This window comes from Phragmites australis, chromosome 7 (assembly GCF_958298935.1).
Source record: "Phragmites australis chromosome 7, lpPhrAust1.1, whole genome shotgun sequence".
Classification (NCBI taxonomy): Eukaryota; Viridiplantae; Streptophyta; class Magnoliopsida; order Poales; family Poaceae; genus Phragmites; species Phragmites australis.
In genome coordinates this window covers 28,994,787-29,017,900 of record NC_084927.1, presented here as the reverse complement: position 1 = coordinate 29,017,900, position 23,114 = coordinate 28,994,787, and the positions used below count along the sequence as shown (strand labels likewise).

General features: G+C 43.7%; 3 protein-coding genes across 5 annotated transcripts; all 3 read right to left on the bottom strand.

The window, feature by feature from the left end:
• Positions 1–91: 91 nt before the first annotated feature.
• LOC133924602 (uncharacterized) lies at positions 92–2,409 on the bottom strand. The gene is made up of 2 exons (XM_062370213.1): positions 2,010–2,409; positions 92–320 (listed from the first exon to the last, which is right to left on the bottom strand). The coding sequence occupies exons 1-2, from the start codon at positions 2,269–2,271 to the stop codon at positions 283–285; spliced, it is 300 nt and encodes a 99-aa protein (XP_062226197.1). The 5' UTR covers positions 2,272–2,409; the 3' UTR covers positions 92–282.
• Positions 2,410–7,563: 5,154 nt separating this feature from the next.
• On the bottom strand, positions 7,564–10,517 carry LOC133924601 (aquaporin PIP2-5-like). The gene is made up of 3 exons (XM_062370212.1): positions 9,811–10,517; positions 8,683–8,823; positions 7,564–7,976 (listed from the first exon to the last, which is right to left on the bottom strand). The coding sequence occupies exons 1-3, from the start codon at positions 10,426–10,428 to the stop codon at positions 7,857–7,859; spliced, it is 879 nt and encodes a 292-aa protein (XP_062226196.1). The 5' UTR covers positions 10,429–10,517; the 3' UTR covers positions 7,564–7,856.
• Positions 10,518–13,212: 2,695 nt separating this feature from the next.
• Positions 13,213–21,613, bottom strand: LOC133924600 (pentatricopeptide repeat-containing protein At1g77360, mitochondrial-like). Of its 3 annotated transcripts, none has more exons than XM_062370209.1 (2): positions 19,924–21,603; positions 13,213–13,455 (listed from the first exon to the last, which is right to left on the bottom strand). In XM_062370209.1, the coding sequence occupies exon 1, from the start codon at positions 21,342–21,344 to the stop codon at positions 19,950–19,952; it is 1,395 nt and encodes a 464-aa protein (XP_062226193.1). In that variant the 5' UTR covers positions 21,345–21,603; the 3' UTR covers positions 13,213–13,455; positions 19,924–19,949. The 3 variants fall into 3 exon arrangements, with proteins under 3 accessions (XP_062226193.1, XP_062226192.1, XP_062226194.1); XM_062370208.1 differs by lacking the exon at positions 13,213–13,455 and adding an exon at positions 13,466–15,537; XM_062370210.1 differs by lacking the exon at positions 13,213–13,455 and having other exon boundaries at positions 19,630–21,428; positions 21,518–21,613.
• Between the last annotated feature and the right edge of the window lie 1,501 nt (positions 21,614–23,114).

Below are 23,114 nucleotides of genomic sequence, written 5' to 3'. Positions count from 1 at the left end.
GGTGAGAAACGGCAATCGCACGCACCACGAGTATAGATGCAACTGTCTACACGGACCAGTTCTGAAGACGAACAAGCCATTGCACCAGATATTCCGTGGAGAAAGAAACTGAAGAATATTTCCCCTCTGTTTGTCAGCGGCATCTACGGGACGCATCAAGGAACAACCAAATATCCATATGTACGAAGCTGCCTAAAATGGTTTGACAGTGATTCACTACTAGTCCATCAAAATTCTGGTTTTTCGAGAGCTGATGAAGCCGCTGACTGTTGAAGGTGCTTCTTAGCGACCAGTTGGGTGATCGTCCTCATCGCCACAAGCTGATTCATTAAGTGATGGAAGATGAAGTTAGAACAAATAACAGACAGCATTGGCATAGGGAATGAAACGGATATTTGGATTGCTTCTTGAAACGAAAAGAAAGAACATGGTGATGATATGGAGCAACACAAAGTTTAAAAAATCATAGGCAATACACAAGTAGAATAGCAGCTGCGTGTAAACCAAATTGTGACAAAAACAGATAGCACAGTTTCAAGACAGAAAGGCACATGTGTCACTAATTGCCAGTAGTTATTCTACTTGTGCAAAGAAGATATCACGGAAAATTATGAAATGTTCAAATATACATATATCATGAATAGATGCGGGAAAAAACTAAAGGTTTGATCACAAGATAAGCAGTTTCCTATACGCCACGAAGAAAGTATTTTGCTCTTGTTAGGGTGTTTTCTTCAAAACGGCGCAAGCTGAGGTAGGGAATCATCGTTCTCCTTCTCCCTCACCAAAGCAACTTTGCGTTGGACAGAACTTTAGCACATAAAATTTAGAATAAATTTGCTGATAGTGCTAGCCTAGCAAGAACTAAGGGCACCTTTAGTTTTCTTCCTCCCAAGTTATGCATGAACTATAAGGATCCTTTCTAATGGATGGAAATCAAGGTACACCTACAGGCCAAGACACAACGTTTACAGGCACAGGAGAAGACTAGATGCTTTATCGCTGGCCAGAGTTTAGAGGTGCTAAATGAGTTGTTCAGTCCTGACCTGATAATAAAAAATGATATACATTCCGTATAGCCGATGTTTTCAACAGTGCAGGCGTAAATTTGGCTGTGAGGATTTCCATAAAGAAAATGACTGTTCTAGACAACCAGTGAATTAGAATGACTAACCCACATCTTCAAATGAAATACCCAAATTAATGTTGAAATATTAATCTTGCAAGGAAATTGCGTCTGTTGACGTCCTGAAATATAATAACCCAAACAAACATATTATGGTGGTCCATCAAACTGGCGACATATAGAATGATCAATCACTTGTTGAATCCAAAAATATTATTATACGCCACCCAGTCCTTCCACAAATTCATGAGCTTCAGACAGCTGCCCTTTCTTCTGCAGTTTGACTGCTAGCGTAAAATCAGCTAAAAATCCCGAACTCCAATTCAGGTGCACAAGGATTCAAGAGCACCAGCACTTAACAAACACTTGGCATTGCAACAACTTTGTTGATTTGAACAGATTATTGAAAGAATTAGCATAATCCACAAGCTGAAATTGAAACTATTACTACCACTATTTATGTGTGTCGAGATAATTAGCTTTTAGCTGTTATTGGTAACCGATTTGCGAGATATGGGATGATATATCTTGAGATTCGACTTAGAGAAGTGGCATATCCTCAAAATCCCCCAATAACGCATAAGCAACCCTAACCCTGAGGCATCAACGTTTACAAAAGATTAACCCAACTCGGATGGGTCAGGAAATCAATCCTACACTAAATCAAGGGGTTAGACATCGAGGTGCACATTCCAATACCCCCAATCAATTTATAACAGTTTACCGTACGATATGAGAGGAAAATGTAAGCCTGAGAAATTCCGTAAGCAATTGCATGCGCTTTTGGCAATAACAGCAAAATGTTAAACGTTGAACATAAATAAAAATAGAAAGGTGGCTTCATACGATCGGAACAGATAGAAATGGCGTCAGAATCGCATACCGCCGCAGCAGAAGCAGCAGCAGCAGCACGAGAGGAGCAAGACGGCGTCCCAGGCGAGCTCGAGCGCGCCGGCCACGACGGACCCCGACGGGGGTTGGCCCTCGAGCAGCGGCGCCTTCCCGTCGCCGGGCGGCCGCTGCTGGCCGTCCTGGTCCTGGCCCTGTCGCTGCGCGCGCTTCAAGTGGCCGAGGTTGAACTCCAGCTTTTGCAGGTAGCCGTGCTTGAACGAGTCCCGGATCCGGAGCGACGGCCACAGGTGCATCTTCGCCGGCGCCAGGGGGGGGGGGGTGGTGTCGGGATCGAGGAGAAGGCGGCGAGGAGTGAAGAAGCGCGAGTCCTTGGGGAATCGTCGCGGCGTGGTGTTGATTGCGATTGGGGAATCGTTGTTACGGACCTGCGGGCCCCCAGTCCGGATTCGGGTGGGCCGGTGCGGCGGTGATGGCTGGAACTTTTTTATTATTTATATTTCTTAAATCAAAAAATTGTAAAACTAAGGGTTCATTTTGAAAATCGCACATGTAGACTTCTGCATATCGTCTTTCCGGCCGGCGACAACTGTATATCGTCCTTCCCACATGCGATTAGTTAAAAAACTTAAAATACAATATTTAAATGTTTTTAAAATTCAAAACAGTATCAAAATAGTCATAAAAATTATGAAAACAATGTATGATGTAGAGGATGCTATAATATAGATCTAAATATTTTTTAACTCAAACACTTACTTGTACAATGAGGAAAAAACAAATTTTATTGTACAAAGTCTGAGAATAAAATTTATTCTTTTTATCATTGTACATATCATATTTTTATCTAAATTTTTTGAAGAGTCAGATTCTTCATACCTATTTTGATAGTACCTTGAATTTTGAGAAGAATGAAACGTAATATTTTTATTTTTAAATATGTCGCTCTCCCACGAACTCAAATTGACACCTATTTGTACAATTTTTCGATTTAAGACATATAAAAATAAAAATTCGTGATGGCTGTGGCTTTGTCGGGTCTGCACCGGCTGGGCGGGGTTCTCTATCTCTTTGCGTCACGTAAGGTATCTAATCACTTGAGAGAAATCGGACGGATGGGAGATGACCATATATTGCAGTAGAGATTGCCAATGATAAAATTAGGAGAATGATAAATCTTTCCTGAGTGTTTTAAGGGCTCTAATACCTGAATTTGTAGAAGATAGATTTCATTATGATTCGTGCTTAAGATGCTAGGGATTTGAGTAAAAATTCATGTGTTTTTAGAGTTTCCAATACCTGGATTTTGTACGTACCTACGGTTACAGTCAGTTTTTAATGTAGTTAAATAAAAATTCAGTGATGAAACCTTTCGAACATCTAAATTTTATCTAGGGATAATTGAAAAAAATCACTACTTCTGATGTTATTGCAAGTTTACTAATAAAAAATTACAAAAATACCATTAAAACTATCATTCGAGTGGTATCCTTGCAAAAAAATAAAAAATCAGAGAAATATTTGCAAATGCCCCTTTTATCTACTACTAAATCAAATTAAGTCTCACCCATCAGAAATAAGATCTAATCTGATGGCTGAAAATTAAGTGTTTGGAAAGCCTAAAACGCTTAAATGACATATAGACCGTCCCTAAAACTAATCACCATGTAATCCAGAAAATTAATGGTAGTGAAACAGAACTACCCTTTCTATCACAGAACTGTTATAACAGTATCTTACCCTATCCGTTTGGTAGCATTTCAGATTCTCTAATATTTCAAATTCAATTTTATCCTGAAAACATTTCTCCGATATATTAAAATCAATTTATATAATTGTTTGGTTAATTTAGTAAATTTGGATTCTTAAAAGTTTATATGTGAGAGGGGAAGATGACTCAAGTTTTGGCTAATTCTCTCGCGCTGGCAGAAGTTACTAAACGTTTCTACCCGTTTCTCCCTCGGATCATCCCTGCCAGGTGCGTTTGGCACGTATTCGAGTTATTCTTGTAAGAAACGGAACGCATCTGCCTAATGCATCTCGTTTCCTAACATACATCAGCATTCCCTTCCTCTGGATTGAGCAGGCCTTTGTGCCCCTCACTAGAGCCCTGCTTACCTCGGGCCCAGGTTCGACCTAACTTGGACTGCAGACTACCCAACAAAGATGAGTTTTTTTTGTTTTTATATTTTATAACATTAATATTTAAATAAATAAATTTCTGATGAAAAGATTTATAGTAATAGACATCTATCACTCTCTCATGAGACGGTTAAGCCATTATCATCCTTTGAGAGGGAGATAAGCACATATGATACTGTGGCAAAGCCTTACCACCCTCTAATAGGATGGTTAGGCCTTTGTCGCCTTATCAGAGAGCGGTAAGCCCCGTGTTAACAATATTGCACCAGATTAATTTTCATATCTTCATTTTCTACCCTCCTCTTCTCTCTACAAAACAGTGATCTTTTGTTGCTCCAAAAATACTAAAGCTTTTTGTATGTATTTTATAATCCATGTGCAACCTATTTTAATTAGATTCAACCAAAAAAACCTGTGTAAAATTTAAACTAAAATTCTCAAAAAAGACTACTTTTATAACTTTTAACAATCGTTAGGGCCTCAAATAAATTTCAAAATTTTGAAAAAATTCACTTATATTCTTCTTATGTGATGGACTAATTTCTAAAATTATTCAACCCTAGTTTATATGGTGCAAAAGTGAGTTCTTTTGTAATGCTCTATTTATATGCATCATTTCATATGATATTCTTCTTTTTATTCAATTTGAATTCAAACATATACACTCCTTAATTGCGCCAGAAGTACTATTCATAGCTCTATTTTCCCCTTATATCTTTTCTGTACAAAACAGAAAAATTTTGTTGCTCCAAAAATCTAGTAAAATTCACTAATAGTTTTCTTATGTCATGGACTAATTTCTAAAATTATTTCCAATTTGTGAATTTGGTTATCCATCGACCAGGTGCGTCGTAGAGCAGCTGGGCATACAACTCAGCTTTAAACATGAAATGACAACACCCTGCTGCCAGCAGAGCATCTCTGTCGTGACTCACACTTTAGACATGAAGTGACCACACGACAGAGCTTTTGACATGAAATGACAACACTCTGTTGTGCATCAGGCTTTAGACACGAAGTGTCAATACGTCTCAACTTTAACCATGAAATAACAACACCTCTATCTTGACTCAGGCTTTAGACACGAAAGTGACCACACGATAAAGCTTTAATCATAAATTAAATGTCAACACCTCGATCTTGACTAAGACTTTAGACACGAAGTGACCACACAACAAAGCTTTAAGTATAAAATGACAACTCAATGGTTCATTTGTTGGAAAGCAGTAGTCATTGCATGAATGAGTTGTAAACGACTTTTATAGAGCTACCTCAACACATGCATGTGTTTTTATAGACTCAAGCACCTAACTCCACACAATGGTTGCTATTAGAGATGGGTTTACTTCATTCGTTTACTTCACTCGTTGGTAAACGGTTTAGAGTGGTCTAAAGATAAAAATTATTAGACTATTGGAGATGGGTTTACTTCACTTGTTTGTATAACTATTCTTTTTTTTTTTACTAATGACTACTATTTTAGATACGTCATGGTATGAAATTGTTTAGACTACAAGATCAAATCAAATAGTAGAACATAGTCTGATAATTAACGTTCAACAAATTGGGATTCATTTAGAAAACAATTTTTATCTTCCATTTGAACACATTTCCCTAATTCTTCTAGTTTCTTTAATGGGTCAAAAGCGTCAGTGCCCCTGCTTTTCCGATTTAAAGCCATCAACTTGCTCCTACTTTGCAACGGACGGTTCACGGCATCAAGTCAGAGAGTTTGATCGGAAATTGAACTCTTTTACCCTTGCATAGCTATAAATAGCCAACCGACAGTGGGAACATGGCTGCAAAACAGAAGAGAAGTGAGAGAGAGAATGACATAGAGGAGTGCTTCGAGCGGATCCAATGGCTCTGCGTATTTAGGCCTATCCAGATTTTGTTGTGATTGCAAGAGCGAGAGCAAAGCTGTAAGGTGGAGGGCTGGAACTCTGGCCAACTATGATAGGGTGTTCCTCAGATGCTATGCTAGGGTGAGTTTTGTTCCTGTGTGCAACATCAGTTGGATTTTAAAGGTTCTTATTATTTTTTCCATGAGTTGCAGAAATGCAACTTTTTCATGTGGGAGGATGTGTTGGAGGACAACATAAGCCACAATGTCGAAGAAGTGATGAACTATAATGCAGATGCAGGGTATAAAGTAGAAACTTTATATGATATGGGGTTGCAACTGGCTACTCAGAAGGAAGTGCCTATGAAGATGAATGAAATGAAAAGGAGTCTGAACCACCTTAAGATAATGATGTTCATGCTTATACTTGGTATGGTCTAGATGATAGCTTGGATGTAAGACTTTCTAGATGTAACATGCAGTGTAATGTTAAATCTTGATGCAATGAGAAAATTAATGGAACTGACTATTACTTCAACATCTCAAGTTAGAGAGAAGATAAGAGGGGAAAATAGAGCTATAAACAGTACTTATGGTGTAGTCAAGGGGTGTATATGTTTGAATTCAAATTGAATAAAAGAAGAATATCATATAAAATGATAAAAATTATATAAATGAGCATTACAAAGGAACTCACTTTTTCATCATATAACCTATGACTGAAAATAATTTTAAAAATTAGTCCATCACTTAAAAAGAATATTAGTGATTTTTTTTTAGATTTTTGGAAATTTATTTGAGGCCCTAACAATTGTTAAAGTTATAAAAGTAATATTTTTTTAAAGAATTTTAGTTTAAATTCTACATAGACTTTTTAGGTGAATCCAAATAAATTGGGTTACACATGGACTATGAAACACGTACAAAAAAATTTTAGGATTTTTTGGAGCAACAGAAGACCACTATTTTATAGTGGAGAATATAAGAAGGTAAAATAGAACTATAAACAATACTTCTAGCGTATTATTGTTCACACGGTGGCTTACCGCTCTCTGATGAGGCGACAAGAGGCTAACCACCCTATCAGGGAGCGGTAAGGTATTGATATGGTACTATAGGTGTTCCATAAGAGAGCGGTAAACGTCTATTGTTATAAACTTTTTCATCAAGCGTGTATTTATTAAAATAATAATGTTAGAAAATATAAAAATAAAAAACTCACAAGGTGCTTTTGTCGCACCTGGCCGATCTCCTTCCGTGCCAACTCCTGATGGCCCAACCTCGAACCATCCATCGGGGTCGTCCGGGCCTAAAAGCATCCGATCGAGAAAGCTTCTTCCCGGCTTCCCCGGCCTGTCCGTCCCCACCAACTCGCCCGCGTCCGCTTGTTTGCCTTGCCGCCGTCCACCACGGAGACGTCACGGATGAAACCGCTCGGGATGGGTTTGCCCCGTGCGCGCCGCCCCTCATCGGCACTCGGCACAACTATGCTTGCATGCCACAACCACAGTTTCCAGCAGCATTCGGCTCGCCAGCTTACTTTATACCACCGATTTTATGATCGAACAAGTTACGAAATGCTGGAGCCTGGAGATACTACAAATTAAGCGAAAAACATCAAGTACTATATAAAACTTGCATGCACACTTGTTCCTTTTTCGCCCAGCCGTCCAGATGCATGCGTACATTATATTCATACACGGATAAGTAAAACATCACAGGCACACTTGGAAACTAAGAAAGCAGCAAGCAAATGTAGCGAACTCGGAAATTACAGACGCGGATCACATGGATGCATGGCGAGCACAACCCAAAGCAAATATGTAGACTGGAGGCCCTCTGACATATCTACAGTTCAACGCCTCCGATGCTCCTGCGGGAGGCAATGCTTATGGCCTAGCCCCTGCTGCTAAAGGAGGCAGACGAGCCCAGCTTCGAGGCGCTGGCCCGAAGGACGTACTGGTGGTAGGCGGCGGCGATGGCGGCACCGATCAGTGGCCCCACCCAGAAGATCCACTGCAATCACACACCACAACGCAAGTGATGTAAGACATCTCAACTGAATGACTGATTGATAGACGATACCAAGGGTTTAAATTGTAATGGTTCTACCATGGGTGAAACTACATAGCTTGGGTGCTGCACAGGCATTAGGTGAAGAATTTTTTTATTAGGAATATACTTATATGACTCATATAAATTTATGTTTATTGTTAGATATGTAGTGAAGTGATACCAAGTCATTCTGGTCCAATTTTCGCCCCTGTTCTGCCTAGAAGCTACTGGTGTATGTAACCTAAAGCAAGGTTTTTTTTTTTGAAGCAAGGTAGCATTAGGTGCATGTTTTGCGGTAGGTCTGAGGGTTGGTGGGAAGAGATTAGGATGCGTGTTTTGTTGCAAATTGTTGATTTTTTAAGTGGAAAACATCATAGCAGTACATAAGCTAAAGTAGGCTATAAAAAACTGCATATCGATCAACTGAGGGTGACATCTGCTGATCAGTTTAAGTGATAGAGCCTTATCCTGAACCTTCCGTTATAATAGTGCATCAGTTCTGTCTGCTACTTGTGGATATATGGCTGAGAAACATCGCAAAAGTTATTTGATTATTTGAGCTTCGAACTGTTAAGTGATTGTGATTTGTGACCAGGCACAGTCATGCTGTAAGCAACAAGCAGAAGAATGAACTGGGAGACGAGAACAAGAAGTGTGTAGGACGTACGTGGTCGTCCCAGGCCTTGTCGTTGTTGTAGATCACGGCAGCGCCCAAGCTCCTGGCCGGGTTGATGCCGGTGCCGGTGATCGGGATGGTGGCCAAGTGGACCATGAACACGGCAAACCCGATTGGAAGAGGAGCGAGCACCTGAACAAATTAAGCACACAGTGGAAATGCTATGAGATGGAAAACCTGGAAGATCCCGTATTGTGTATATGGGTCTGAATTCTGAAACACTGTCAGTAAGTTGTAGTTTTAATCTAGTATACATGCTCCCATGCATGCTACTGTCCAAGAAATTTAAATTGGAAGTAGCTAGTTATTATTGGTGCTGAGCAGTTAAGATGATTATCTGTTAAGTCCTAAATTAAGCAGACGACCTAGGGAGGTGCTAACAGCACATATTAGTTTCGTTCAAAACCATTTTGAACAGGAGAATTTCATACTAATCTCACATGAACTGTTTCACGCTTAACGGCTCAAGCCCTTGGAAATCTTTATGAAATTCGTATGTACCAAATATGTAAGAAATCACAATAAACAGCTACTCTAAGAAAACAGACAACTGCCTTTCATTTTAAAAAACCATATGGAACAAATAAGAAATTTAAGACAACTGCATATATTTTTAAAGCGATGGTTCACCAAATCTAAACAAGACAAACATGTGAACCGATCATATTAAATACATATGAAATGCTAGTCGCTTGCTAATTGCTGCCTCAGAATTGCTGTACTATCTATATCTAGCGACATCTAACAAAAATTAAACTGCTCCACTAGAGATCGAATATTCGTAGCGGCAGATCCAACGCTGGAGGGGGGAGCACTTGGGAGCTCTTGGGAGCCCCAAGCCCCCTTCAATTTTTAGACATAGAAGAGGAAGAAAAAGGAAAGAAATTAAAAAGTAAGAAGAACAAGAAGAAAAAAAGATGAGTAATAAGAAGAGAAAGAGTCTCTTATTTCATAGCTCTGCATCTGCCACTGAATATTCCTATCCTACACGCTCGTTGTCATGCAGCAAGAAGCAAATTTCATGTTCTTTTCAGTTTCCATTATGCACGGCTGCGCGCCGCTAATTAGATATGATGGTATAATTTAGTAGCATGCATGCACGAGGGAGGCACTACTTACGGGGACGTGGGAGTCACGGGCGCTGCGCTTGGGATCGGTGGCGGAGAAGACAGTGTAGACGAGCACGAAGGTGCCGATGATCTCGGCGGCGAGACCCGTTCCCTTGGAGTAGCCGTCGCTAAGCTCGTTGGCGCCGCCGCCGTAGCGCACGTAGTAGGCGCTCTGGAAGCCCTTGACGAGCCCCACGCCGCAGATGGCGCCCAGGGACTGCGCGATGATGTAGAGCACCGCGCGCACCAGAGACACCTTGCGCGCCAGGAACAGCCCAAACGTCACCGCTGGGTTGATGTGGCCACCGGAGACGCCGGCCGTGCAGTAGACGAGGATGAATATCATGCCGCCGAAGGCCCAGGCGATGCCGAGGATGCCCACGCCGCCACACGCCGCGTCGGGGCCCGACGCCGACGCGTCCGTCTGGTGCTTGTACCCGATCACGGTTGCCACCGTGATGTACAGGAAGAGGAGAGTGGCCACGAACTCGGCGATCACCGCGCGGTACAGGGACCACTTGGTCAGCTCCTCCGCGTCGATGAGCGGCGCCGGCGGCGGGTCCGAGTAGTCCTTCGCCGTGTACTCGCCGCCCTCCGCCGCCGCCGCCGCCTCGATGTCCTTCGCCATTTACACTACGCACGAGCTCACTGAGGAGTCCTACGCTGTGCTCGCTCGCTAGCTAGCTGTGTGTGGTGTGAGGTGACGAGTAGCCGAGGCGAGGCGAGGTATTTAAAGGGGTCGAGACTGAGACGGTGGTGATTCTGACCCAAACAGCAGCCTGTGGTTGAAAGTGTAGATGTAGTTCTAAATCATTTAACTTCGATTACTCTTGGACACGGATTTAAATATATATCTTTACAGGATTGCTATAACTTGCTCGGGTGAACTCTCACTCGATTTTTGTATTCTCCCTCTCTAGCTCGCTTTCTCCCTCTCCGGTGAGCTTCAACCGCCTTCTCCGCCTCCGACGAGCCCTTCTTTTGCAACTCTGGCGGCAGAGATCCGTCCCGATTTACTCCCTTTCCGACGAGCTCCGGTGAGGCCGAGAGGTTAGGGTTTTGGGGTTGGAGTTCGGGGTCCCGAGGCTTAGAAAAAGGTGTTGGGGAGGGAGACTGGCCCGGCAGAGGAGACGGTTGGTGGGCGGTGCGGCAAGGCGGCGAGAGTGCCACCGGCCGGGGTGGTGGAGGACGCCCAGTGGGGAGGATCGACGGCGAGGGTGTCAAAACGAGAGGGGTTAGCGAGGGAGCGAGCGGCAGAGGCGGATCTAACGGCGGGGAGCCACCGGAGACACGGCAGGAGGGCGGGGTGGGAGCGAGCGTGCCAACGGCTTTGTGAGATCCGGCGGAGTGGAGTCGAGTCAGAGGAGGAAGAAACGGTCGGCCGTTGATCAAACGGAGCGGATGGTCCGAAATTCGGGTAAGAGTTGAGCTAGAATTACCCGGATGATAGCTAGACAGGGCCTATCTTTAAGGTTGAAAGTTCGGATGTACGTCTAGACCATTAAACTTTGACTACTTTTAGACACGAATTTGAGTACATATCTTTAAAAAAATGGTTGTGTCCATTATCTAAAAAACAGCAGGCTGCTTCATGATTATATTGTTTACTGATTCATCAGGTAGAGATAAGGATCGGCCGGGAGAAGAGTACCTGGCTAGGGTGGTTTCCGGGTTATTATTCTGCCGCCCGCGACCGACTAAAGCGCTCATCGTCGTTAAACAATTCGATCGAGAGCCTAACTGGTGGCCGTGCGTAATACGGGGGTTTCACTAATTTTAATTAGTGGCTCAGCCTAATTCAGCGACGATCGATGTGGTTAAGCTTCGTGTCTTGGTCTGGGAATGTGTGATGATGGAAGGACAAGCGTAAGCCTGATCAGCGCGAAGTGAACTGTGGACATGCCTCTGCTGTGTGCTCGTACCAAAGCTTTTTGTGGCCTCTGTGCTTGAGGGTCTAGATTAGACCTTGCTATGGAGGTAAAAGAGGAAGAATAGCAGAGATGCATTCCTGAATTTTGGGGATCAAGGAATCGTTACACCTCTGTTTTCACCTGCTGGAGGCTGCAACTGCCAAATAATCGCGATCACTACAAAAATTTGCCAGAATTTTTTATGTTATATCGTTTGCCTGTCAGCTTAATCTATGTTCTTCTCCACCAATGGAACTAACTGCTCAACCAGCAGTTCGGCTGCCAATAATGGCATTGGACAACTAAGCACCACGAAGAGGCACATCGCAAGAAGCACTTGCTACCTGCTAATTAAGATTGTTATCAGGAGCTTGATTAGGTACAACCTAAATGTCGTATGGTGCGCTAGCTTTGGCTGTATCCCTCCTTTCTTTGAAAGGGAAAAGGGTGTACGAATTTGTAATGACACAGTTTATTATGTCCTGTCATGAGGTCATACCGTCACACGTACTTCCCTGAATCATCGAAACTGCAAGTCTGGAACCATACGGATTACGTCGCGATGAGTACTGTATTAGTGTATCACCGCTGTTTGGAGGCCCTTTCCCCTTGCTGGCCACAGCAGGTTTTGTCCAGGAAATGCACAGTGCGAGTTCCAACCTGCAACGAGAGATGTCCCTCGAATTGCCGAACTAGAAGCCTCTGCAATCTGATACAGTTTTCGCAAGAAATCTATACGATCGATTGCATGCTCTGATACACGCTGGCCACTCTTTGCTGTGCCGTCCATGCTCGTCCATCGATGCTGTTGTCTTGCTTGTGAACAGAACAGCTGAAGACGCTTCTCTCTGATGACGACAACAACAGCACAAAACAGAAAGCGCAGCACCATTGGTTTCGCCCCATCCCCACAAGATTCCATCACACGACAGCTTGAGCCTTATTTTCTTTGCTCTCCTGTTCACCAATTGTGAACCCCCTGAAACGCGAAATGCACATCTAGTCATGCAGCTCGCGCAAGGTAGACGCCGGGGTGCACTACGGCCATCAGATTTCTACAGTAGCACGGCGCTGACAATGCAGGACAACAGATTCTCTTCTTCATTTCATTTTGATCAAACAAAGAGAGAATTCCATTGTTCATACAAACAATCGGATCCAGATGACATTGCAGTATTACGCTATCCATAAGGTCTACAATTACCCGCCCAAGAAGAATTCAGCCACTCTAAGGAAAAATAACTCAAATCAATCAGGCATATAGTATACATATGTGCATGGACTTACGATTGGATAGTAAAAGGATTGTATGTCAAGAAAGCGGCTCTTGGATCCACAATATACGATATTGAAATTCTACGCAGGCCTCAGAGGCGTAGAATGACTGGCCACATAATATCACTAGAAGTTGAAGAATATTCCAATATTACAGAAAATGCATCAGAAGGCCTATCACAGTGCATGAATAGGCTAATTTCGTCTTAATATCAGATATTCTGAAAGAAAAGGTAATGGCGCAGTCCCACCAATCTAACTCTTTACAGCAGAATCAGTAAGCAACCAAACTCTAGCACAAAATGGGGTGGGGGAATCTACTAACAAGAGTAATACTAACAATCCCTTGTAATGCTTGTGTGAAAAGGTAGTGTGGTCAGCAAACCACGGCAGTCCAGGCATTAAACTATGTATGCTTCTCTACATCGTGAGCCCCAAAGTTTCTGGACACGTTAATGTGAAACATAATGCTGCATGCATAAATGAATCACAAAATGTAATAGTTAAAGGGAAATGCATAATAAAAAAAAGTTGGTTTCAATGAAGGTTTGGAAAAATTCTCCATTTACTTAGGAAAATTAAGACAAAGTTGGATGGTAGCAAAGGTTCCATTCGTTACAACTTGACATTAAAATTCAACATAATTTCAATCAAACAAAATGCAGAATAGCAGAAGTAATAGAACTGAAAAGGAGCAACTCACATTGAATGCCCCTTGCCTCCAAAATCCCACATTCAACCAACTACATTGGTCAGTAACAAAAGCAAGACCATACAATAAACAGCAAAATAATTGTCAACGGGAAATTTAAAGAACTCCTTATGTACTTTAAGCAATGCTGCACTGATTATGGTGCCCTAACTCATCTTGGAAGTGATCCTACTTTGAGCTGTGCTCATTTCTTAAAAATGATAGTTTTTAAGGTAGATTTCAAAAAAAGTATTGGCATCAAGAAAAGCATGGCATCAGCAGTAGAGAGAGGTCAAAGCATATATTTTGAAAAGGAGAATGACGAAGCTAATCCTCAGGATATATTCTAGGATCCACTATTGCACTTCCTTAGATATCATAAGCAAGACCATTCAGCACGCAAATAACTAAACTCCACAGTTGATCATATGCCAGATCATTGGTAGCAGCCTAGATATTGCATTCATGCGGGCAAAAACCATCAGACCAGATGGCACAATGGTTTTCTATGCACCAGCGGGTGTCTCATAATAAAGCAGACATACTTAAGTACAAGTACAAGCATAGAGAAAATCCTATCATGCACCCATAAACAGAGGTATAAGGGTTCTTGACAACGGATAGCAAAGAAAAGCCAATGATACTCCTTCAACCTCAAGCAATGAACCAAACAAACCCTAAATGATGTAATAAGTCCATACCAATATATTTTCCGATGAAGGAAAATGTAAAAAAATGGTGTCTGCACTATGATAAGAGTACCTTAGTACTCTTAGTGACAACTTTGCAAACTTTAATGGTCCACAAATTGTCAAAACGAAATACTAAACAACTCCTTATGTCCTTTAAACGATGCAGTGATGGACTGATTGTGGTATTGTAACACATGCAACCCTAACCCTCATGGAAGTGATCATACACCGGACTGTGCTCATTTCTAAAAAAGAATTTTTTTAAGGGAGATTCTAAAAAGTTTATTGGGGCCAACAAATGCATGGCATAAGCAGTAGAGAGGCCAAAATATGAATAAGAAAATGAAGAAGCTAGTCTTCAGGATGTATTTCTGGGATTTAAGCGTTCAAAGTTCCACTTCCTTAGATGTATCATAAGCCTGACCTTCCAGCATACCACATAACTAAACTCCATAACAGATCGTATGACATATCACTAGTGCAGCATAATATTATTCATGATGGAACGGACCAAGAGGCTAGATGACACAAGGGTTTTATATGCACTAGAGGGTCTGCGGGTGCCTAGGAGACATAGGTAAGTACTGATAGGAATATAGAGTTCTTATCATGTCCTCCTTCATCTACTATATATATTGTCTTCATGGGCTACCATTGATTACAAATTGTTATTCCTACTATAGTATCAGAGCCATAATTAGGGTTAAGACTTCTCTTCTCTAGCCGTCTCCTTGCGTGTTGCAAGTTTCATGCCTCCCTCCCTCCTGGCAACTGTTCATCTACAGTACGACTACGTTGTCTCGCGTCGCGCACCAATCGCCAACAGTCCTCCGTTGGTTTGTGCCGCACTCACCTAGCCTTCGCATCATCGGCTGCCACGCGCCGCCGACCCGTACCGCCCGCCTGTCGGGTCCACTTGCCCCGGCCCCACCTCCGCTGGCCGAATACACAAGAGAAACCCTAGAGTAGGAGATTACCATAATACCCTTGACTATTAGACCCTTAACAAGTACAAGCATAGAGCAATTCCTATCATGCGCGCACCCATAAACAGATGTATAATAGTTTTTTATTCCGGATAGTAAAGAAAATCCGATATCACTCCTTCAACCCAGTCCTTTCCTTTGTTGTAGGCTGAAAAGGCATTCTTGTTTTCTTTTCTACACCGTCTGAACAAAGCTTGAAAAAGATTCAGTTAGATTTTCTATTGATTACAATTTACAAATTCACAATTTCATTAACAAAAATGGAACAATGACTATCAAATTATCAATTAGGTCATGCTCTATGACTTGAGGGGCGTGACCCTTGAGAACCTTCCAACCAACTTCTTGGAGAAGCGAAAGCCCCAATTGAATAGAGAAAGTGAAAAGGTTCTGAAGAGGTTTTCCAATACAATTACCAAACTAGACCAAGATTTCACACAAATGTCACTCCCCATCTTCACAAGCTACGAAACGAAATGTTGTGTAGCCAAACAGGTGGCTTAGCCTCCCTGAGGGCATATTATCAATAATAGCCTTATTAGTGTTATGAAATGCAAACCAAATAATTGGTCCAAAAAGGAAACCAAACCTAGCAAATTGTCTAATCTAGGTGAGGCAAATGGATCTCTCAAGCATTTTGACCCAAATCCTGGTCCAACAAAAAGTCTTGGTATGAATCAGTATGGTTGAACTGGGTTGACAAAAGCCCCCTCCCACCCACCCACATATTGCCCGTTGATATTCAATCCTACAACCTCCTACCCCAAACACCATAGAATACAGGTGCGATGACCAACTGAAGCTGAACCAACACACTAACAATATATAGGATAGTCAAAAGAAAATTAAAAATCCAAATATAAGTCCCCCATTCCAATTTTTCTCCTCATATAAGCCCATCTATAATTTCAATACACTTCTTCGTCTCCTTAGGGATGCAAATGGATCCGCAAAGACCAACTCATTGGCCCACTTCGGTTCTCTTGATTTACAACCACATGTACAAAATAAGCTATCAATTAAGTGAAAACTAAACTCCAAATCGAGTGAAATGGGTTTTGGGTCCACCCACTAACATACCAACTCTACTCTTCCTTGTATAAAGTTTCTTAAATGCTAGCCAAATCAACATATGCACAATCTTTTCTTATGGCTTCTTTCCGGTACCTCATATGCCATCTCTTTTACCATTAACTATAGAAATCAAGAGGTAACAAATAAGGTCATTTCATCAAATACCAAGGGCTGATCTAGGCCAAGGGCAAAAAAGCTTCAATGTTGAACCTATGAACAAAAGCACATATAAGTCCCTTTGAGAAAGTTTAATTAGAAAAATCAAAGAGATGAGTATCCAACCAAAGATAAGTTATCCTATCTGGCACGACAAGTTTCTGGCTTCTCCTCTGGACAAGGCCTCTGGACAAGGCCTCACCTAGGTCAGCAATCAGGCCAAGTTTGATAACATTGGTTCCCATCCGATTCGGATACCAAGATAATGCGTATAATAAAATTAGTTATAAAATATGAATTGGGATTTACCACATTCAAATATGGAGAGCAATATATATAGAATATATATAGTAATTTTGATACAAAAAATAGTGTTAGTGCATTACTATGGTTTATTGCTTTGACAAGCAACTTTAAGCGCGGCTCAATGTTGAGGAAGAGGTCACATTGAGGCATTGATGATCCTTCGCCATAGTGTGTGACGATGGTGTCAAAGCAAAGTTACCAGAAACCCAAGTCAATCGGGTCGAGGGAAGTGGGTCGCGGGTGGCTTAAAACGTGTCGAAGAGTGGTAGTGTTCTTTGCGATACCAGTTCATGACTTAGGATGTGAACCCAATGATTTTGGGCCAACCCTCGATCAATGAATAAAGTATAAATATTTTTTCTCAAAGTCAGAGAACATTAATATAGTCAAATTTATTCGAGAAGATATAAGAAAATGAGAAATTCAAAGAAGAAAGGGACAACCCACTTCAACGGGCTCAATTGGCCCTTCCTCATGCCCTCTCCTTTCCTCTTATCTCTTCTGATTGAGCATGTCTCGCCTAGTGACTAGGGATGGCAATGGGACGGGTCAGGTGTGAGTTGAGCGAAAACCTACCCACCAACAAACCCGAAACATATAACCCAACCCGCACCCAAAATGCTTATCAGGAGGAAATCCGCACTCGTGCTCGAGTGCCTGAGCCTATCGAGCACCCAAAACCCAACAAGTGCCCACAGGACTAAGCTAAAGAAGGGGATGTGACTGTATCGACAAGGAAAGGAGCGACATGAGTGGGCGACAGCGATTCTAGCTATGGAATGGCTCAATCCGGCAATGGTGCACTCGATTTGCGATAGAGCCACTCAATCCAGAGAGGGTATAGGGAGGCGTGGGCATGACGGCTAAGGAGCGTCAGTGTCAGTAAGTGTCGTTGCTTGTGTTTGGGACTCATTTCGTTGGCATCAGGGTCTTCCTGCTGTTGCACGTGGTCAGGGTCTGCATCGCTCGCCTGCGTATTGCGTGGTGGAGAGAGAGAGAGAGAGAGAGTGTAGAAGAGAGAAAGAACGAGACAGAAGAGATGGGCCATCTCATTTTGTGCAAGCAAGGCAAATATCATGGTCAATGAAGGTTTCAAGGCTCAATGGGTGCCCGCGGGTGAAAGGTTGGAACCGCACCCGCTTTTTCTCGGGGGCCCCATCCGCTAGACCCGTAGGTGCAAAATGAGATACGCACCCGCGCCCTTCGAGCGTAGAACCCGCGGGCACTCAGACCCATTGTGACTTGCTAGCACTGCTGCTGCCTCCCTCAACACTTGTGTTGCCTCCCTCACCTCACCCGCTCATAGTCCCATGCCTCACGCCCTTTCCTTCACTCGTTCTCATTGCCTTTCCCTCTCTCGGACGCTCTTTCTTACTTCCTTCAACAACAGAATGACGGTGGTCGTGGTGGCTTTGGCTAGCAACAACAAGGGCAACCAAAATGATGAGCCGATGACAAAGAGGGCTGAGCTTAGGTACCCACTTTTCATGACATGGTGGCTTCCTGGCAATGAACCAAGATTGCCGGCGACGTGCAATCTGGGATTTTAAAACCAAGGTTGTGGATTGCAGCCTCGACCCATACCCTAGTGACTATGTGTCCAAGATGAATCGACATCACGATCCCCCACATGTTACCCACCTTGCTTCGCATCGAACACAACATGATGCTTGCTATGCTTCATGCTTCTCCGTCTTCACCTCTTATCAAAAGAGTCACAAAGTATAGAAGCACGATAATCAACTACTAAATGGTCCCCAATTGAAACTTGCAATTAAGTGAGTTCTCTCTTGTTAGCCCATTTGCATTGCCCATTGACCTTTCCGGGATGTAAACGTCAACATTTTTGCCAGTAGACCTAATGATAGGGCATCTTGTTATCATTCCATTTAATGCCATTGAATCTACACAAATCAAGAGGTTTGTTCCTGAACATGGCAAGAGGCTCTAGGGTCAACATTGAAGGAACATAAAGCGTACCTCATTAACATGTGAGCGGGGCGGTCCATAGAAATCCCATGCTTCATATTGCAATCAAATCTTTCTCCAAGAGGACCAAAAGCATTTGGAAAAGCAACTATGTAGGGCATAAGGAAAAAATAATATTGCACCTAGAACACCAACTCTTAGCTTCGAGTTTGGAGTATGACAAAGAAGTAAATTCCTGAAAGCTTTAGAATTAAGCTATGAAAGCCATGTTCATTTGGCTCAATCTAAGCTACAATATGACATGGCTCGAATATGTTTTTGAGGGAAATACAGTAGGGGGGACCCCCTATGTCAAATTGGTGAGAACCGGTGTCGAGTAGGCTTGAACGCGGGTGGCGCGGGTGCAACAACACGCATTGACCAACTGCGCCAGGCGCAGCTTCTTGGCTCAAATATGTTGGAATAGGAAAACAAGTCAAGCAAAGAGAATTGAATCGCATCACGAGTTCCTTTCTTTTGCTAGGTAATCAGAATATCAAATGCACTTGGCTTGCAAGCAATTTTGACAAGAACACAACAACTAATGGTTGAAGTGATTAGAGAAAAATGGCTAAGCACAAAACAAGGACATGACCATGGAGTCATCAGATGAAAGGTGCGGAAAACACTATATTCGGTGAATCAAGGTAGTGAATTCTTTCTCCATTCAAGTTCATCAAAAGGGTGCAAGCTTAATGATTCCTCAATCCTCAAATAACGGGAAATGGATTGAGTGTTCACTGGCTCGGCAAGGAAAGAGGTGAAAAGGCATTCAAAGGAAGGAATATGGTAATAGTCAACATAATGGCCCTTTTCCTAGGCTTTACATTGTGTCAAGGTACTAGTACATTACCAAAACAAGGAGAGTAACACCAGCCAAGAGCAACAAAGAAGTGAGAAATACAAGAACTTGGTAGTTCAATAATAACTTTTAGTATTGTAATAAAAAGTCCTGATGTCTAATTAGGAAGTGAACGACATAAGATCAGATCATGATCGGCGATCACACACATTCAATGGCATTCACTAACACAGTCAATGACACCCATATGGAAAAAGACATACCAGCTGATTACACCATTCATGTGTGGCTAACGTCGCTTCAACCTTCTTGCAATGTGGTCATACGATTTGTGACTGCCAGCCTTAGCAAATGTGTGCTTCATATTCTCAATGGTGGACTGCGGCAACTCAATTCCCATGTCAATCATCTCATCAGCACGCTTCTTCACCTCAGTTAACCTGCCAAAGTCAAGCAGACCTGCTATTAGCTCTCTAGCAGAGTCCTCAGCAGGGGTGATGTGGTGCTCCACAACGCAGCGCCACACGTTGATCGCTGCGGATGGGTTAAACTCCTTTGAGAACAAGCTGATAGCAGCGGCGCAGTTGGATGCAGTAGGCAGTTGCTCGTTCTTGCTCATCTCCGTGAGGAAACTTTCAGCCTCACGAGCCTTGTGATGCTTGATGAACCCCTCCAGTATGGCATTGTACGTGACAGAATTTGCAAAGACGCCATTGAGGGGCATTTCATCTAGCATGTCAAGCGCATAGTCGATGTTACCAACATTGCAGCAGAGGCCAATCATGGCGTTGTACATCGAGAAATTGGGAACGAGACCAGCTTCAGACACCATCATCTGCCAGATGGATATGGCGCTGGTGTAGTCACCCTTGCAGATGACAAGATCGACAGCGTTGGCGAAAAACTTGATCCCCGGGAAGCAGCCCTTGGTCCGCATCACCTGCAGGAACTTGAGCGCCTCGTCGAACTGGCCGCCGCGTACAAGCGTGGAGAGGAAGGCGTCGTATGCGGGCACGTTGCCAGCGTCCCAGCCGACGCGGATGACCATCTCGCCGAAGGTGCTCTTAGCGCGCTGCGCGTTCCCCTCCTTCTCCCACGCCTCGAGCAGTATCGCGAAGGTGTCGGCGTCGGGCGCGACTACGGCCTTGGTACGCTCGAACATGTCCTGCGCGGCCTGCGCGCAGCCTTCGACGCGGCACATGGCGGAGAGGAGGGAGTTGAGGGCGACGGCGTTGGGCTTCAGGCCGTAGCGGCCCATGACGTCGAAGGCCGCGGCGGCCTCCTTGAGGTTCCCGCGGGCGCAGTACGAGGAGAAGACGGAGGCGAAGGTGGCGACGGAGACGAGCTCGCCGCCGCCCTCCTGCTTCATGGAGCGGATGGCGTCCCACATGGGCTCGAACATTGCGGCCTTGCCGAGGATGTCGACGAGGAGGTTCCACGCGTAGGCGCTGTGCACCACGGACCGCGCCGCCCAGCGGAAGAAGCGGACGGCAGACTTGGGGCGGGAGTAGCAGACGCGGGACTTGAGCACCTGCTCCGCAACCTCCGCCGTCGGGCCGATGCCGCAGGACGACAGCGCCGCCTCAACCTCCCCGGCCGGGACGCGGCCGAGGATCTCCAGGAATGCCTCCGCTCGCGGGTTCGCCTCCTCCCCCCCGTTGGGGCTCTTCTCCGCCGCGCTCATCGGCGAAACCGGCGGTTACCTTACTTCGATCTACTGCTACTCTGATCCTCTACTTTTCTTCCCCCTAATTCCGAATCCTGCAATCTATCGATTCGCGCCTGGATTTCAATCCGACGAACATGGAGTATATCTTATTGTGGATTGAAGAACTGCAGAACCTGAGTATATCTCACCGAGCAGTGGCGCCGTCGAGACGTCGTGAAGGTGGAGGTCGCCATGGTCAAGCCGGTCGAGGGAACGACAAGGGCATCAACGATATTTGGGCCTTAACTCTGGTCCGATCCGATGGACTTACTTTTTGTTTTTACAGGCCAATGGACTTAATTGGGCTACCAAAGTGAGATAGGTCTAGGTGGGTCTAATCGTGAAGCCTTACCGGGCCAAGTTTGAAAAAACATGTTAATTATCAGGATTTTTATTTTATATTTTAAAATAAAAAATTGTGTATATATATATATATCTATTTTAAAAAATTGCAATTTTAGACCACTGTGGCCAGTTGAAAGAGTCACCCTCCTAGCATGCGACAAGTTTCAAAATAAAAAATGTTGCGTTCCAATGCACTTAAAATTTAAAACACTATATAAATACTTATAAAAAATTCTAAAAAACACACTTTTGTGGTATAGAGAATGCTATCATATAACTTAGATAGCCGGTGCGGCAGCGGACAGGCTTGGCAGCACTGGAGGGTTTGAGCGGTGCCGCAGGATCACGAGGGAGGCGGCAAGTACATGGCCATGGATTCAGGTGCTTGCATGAGGAATATAGCAGCCGACCAATCCATGCGAGCCCAACAAGATGCCCCGGTGAACAGAACACCCGCAGTCTCGTATCAACGTCCCACTTGCGCGGCAGCGGCACGGGCTCGCGGCGAGAGGTGTCTCGTTGACGGCGCGGCGATCACATTGCGGCACGGGCTCCTTAGTTGATGGCGGGGACTTACTGCTGACCTTGGCAACCGAGCCCTATTCTCGCGACGGCAGTAACGATTCGAAGAAGACCCATTACCGCTTGATGACAGATTAATTAAGTAAATATCTCAACTAATAGGGTAATTACAAAAATATCCTAACAAATCAACAGTAAGATTTGATCTATACTTAGTGCCTCTCTACTAGTAGTATTGGGCACCGTAAATGTAAAAAAAGGGTAAGAGTGAGAATGGTAAACCGTTGCGTGCTCCAAGTTCTAAGGTACACGTGTCGTTGATAATGATTTTGACCTGCTCCATTGCCACCGTTTTAGTTGACCATCTATCTACCTTTCACTAAGGAAGGCACGAAATTCAGTCAGATAAGCTTACGGCTTACCCGATTAATAAGTCCGCAAACGACGAAGCTTACTCGAACAGATATACCGTTTGCGCCCGCCGCTTTGATCCGAGACGCGAGTGTCTGCCGAGCAGTCCGGTATGCATACGGTGTTGACCTGGGCGCGCCCCATAACTCTGCAGCTTTTTATCCGGAATAGAGCAGTGATGGCGAAGGAGACCCGCGCGCTGCAAGCAAGAACCGGTAGTAGTATAGGCGCGTCATATCGCTTCTACGTCGATGGATCGTGTACGCCGACCTGTTTGGTGGGGTATATCTAATAGTTTCATATTAGATTTTAAGATTATAGAGTAAAATAAAATTATTTAAATATCAGTTTTAGTCTAAAATTAAAATAAAATGATGCAGCTAAATATTTTCAATATACTTACAGCTCGAAATTTATAAATTTGTAAAAAGGGCGGCGATCGTAACCCGAGTGCGTACGGGTCATACG

What these genes read in the sequence shown, in the direction of transcription:
- LOC133924602 (XM_062370213.1), bottom strand. Translation starts at nt 2,271, where the DNA reads ATGCACCTGTGGCCGTCGCTCCGGATCCGGGACTCGTTCAAGCACGGC. An exon ending in CTGCTGCTTCTGCTGCGGCG is followed by an intron (nt 321 to 2,009) that starts GTATGCGATTCT and finishes TTAATGAATCAG; the next exon opens with CTTGTGGCGATGAGGACGAT.
- LOC133924601 (XM_062370212.1), bottom strand. Translation starts at nt 10,428, where the DNA reads ATGGCGAAGGACATCGAGGCGGCGGCGGCGGCGGAGGGCGGCGAGTAC. An exon ending in CCCGTGACTCCCACGTCCCC is followed by an intron (nt 8,824 to 9,810) that starts GTAAGTAGTGCC and finishes TAATTTGTTCAG; the next exon opens with GTGCTCGCTCCTCTTCCAAT. An exon ending in ACAAGGCCTGGGACGACCAC is followed by an intron (nt 7,977 to 8,682) that starts GTACGTCCTACA and finishes GTGTGATTGCAG; the next exon opens with TGGATCTTCTGGGTGGGGCC.
- LOC133924600 (XM_062370210.1), bottom strand. Translation starts at nt 21,344, where the DNA reads ATGAGCGCGGCGGAGAAGAGCCCCAACGGGGGGGAGGAGGCGAACCCG.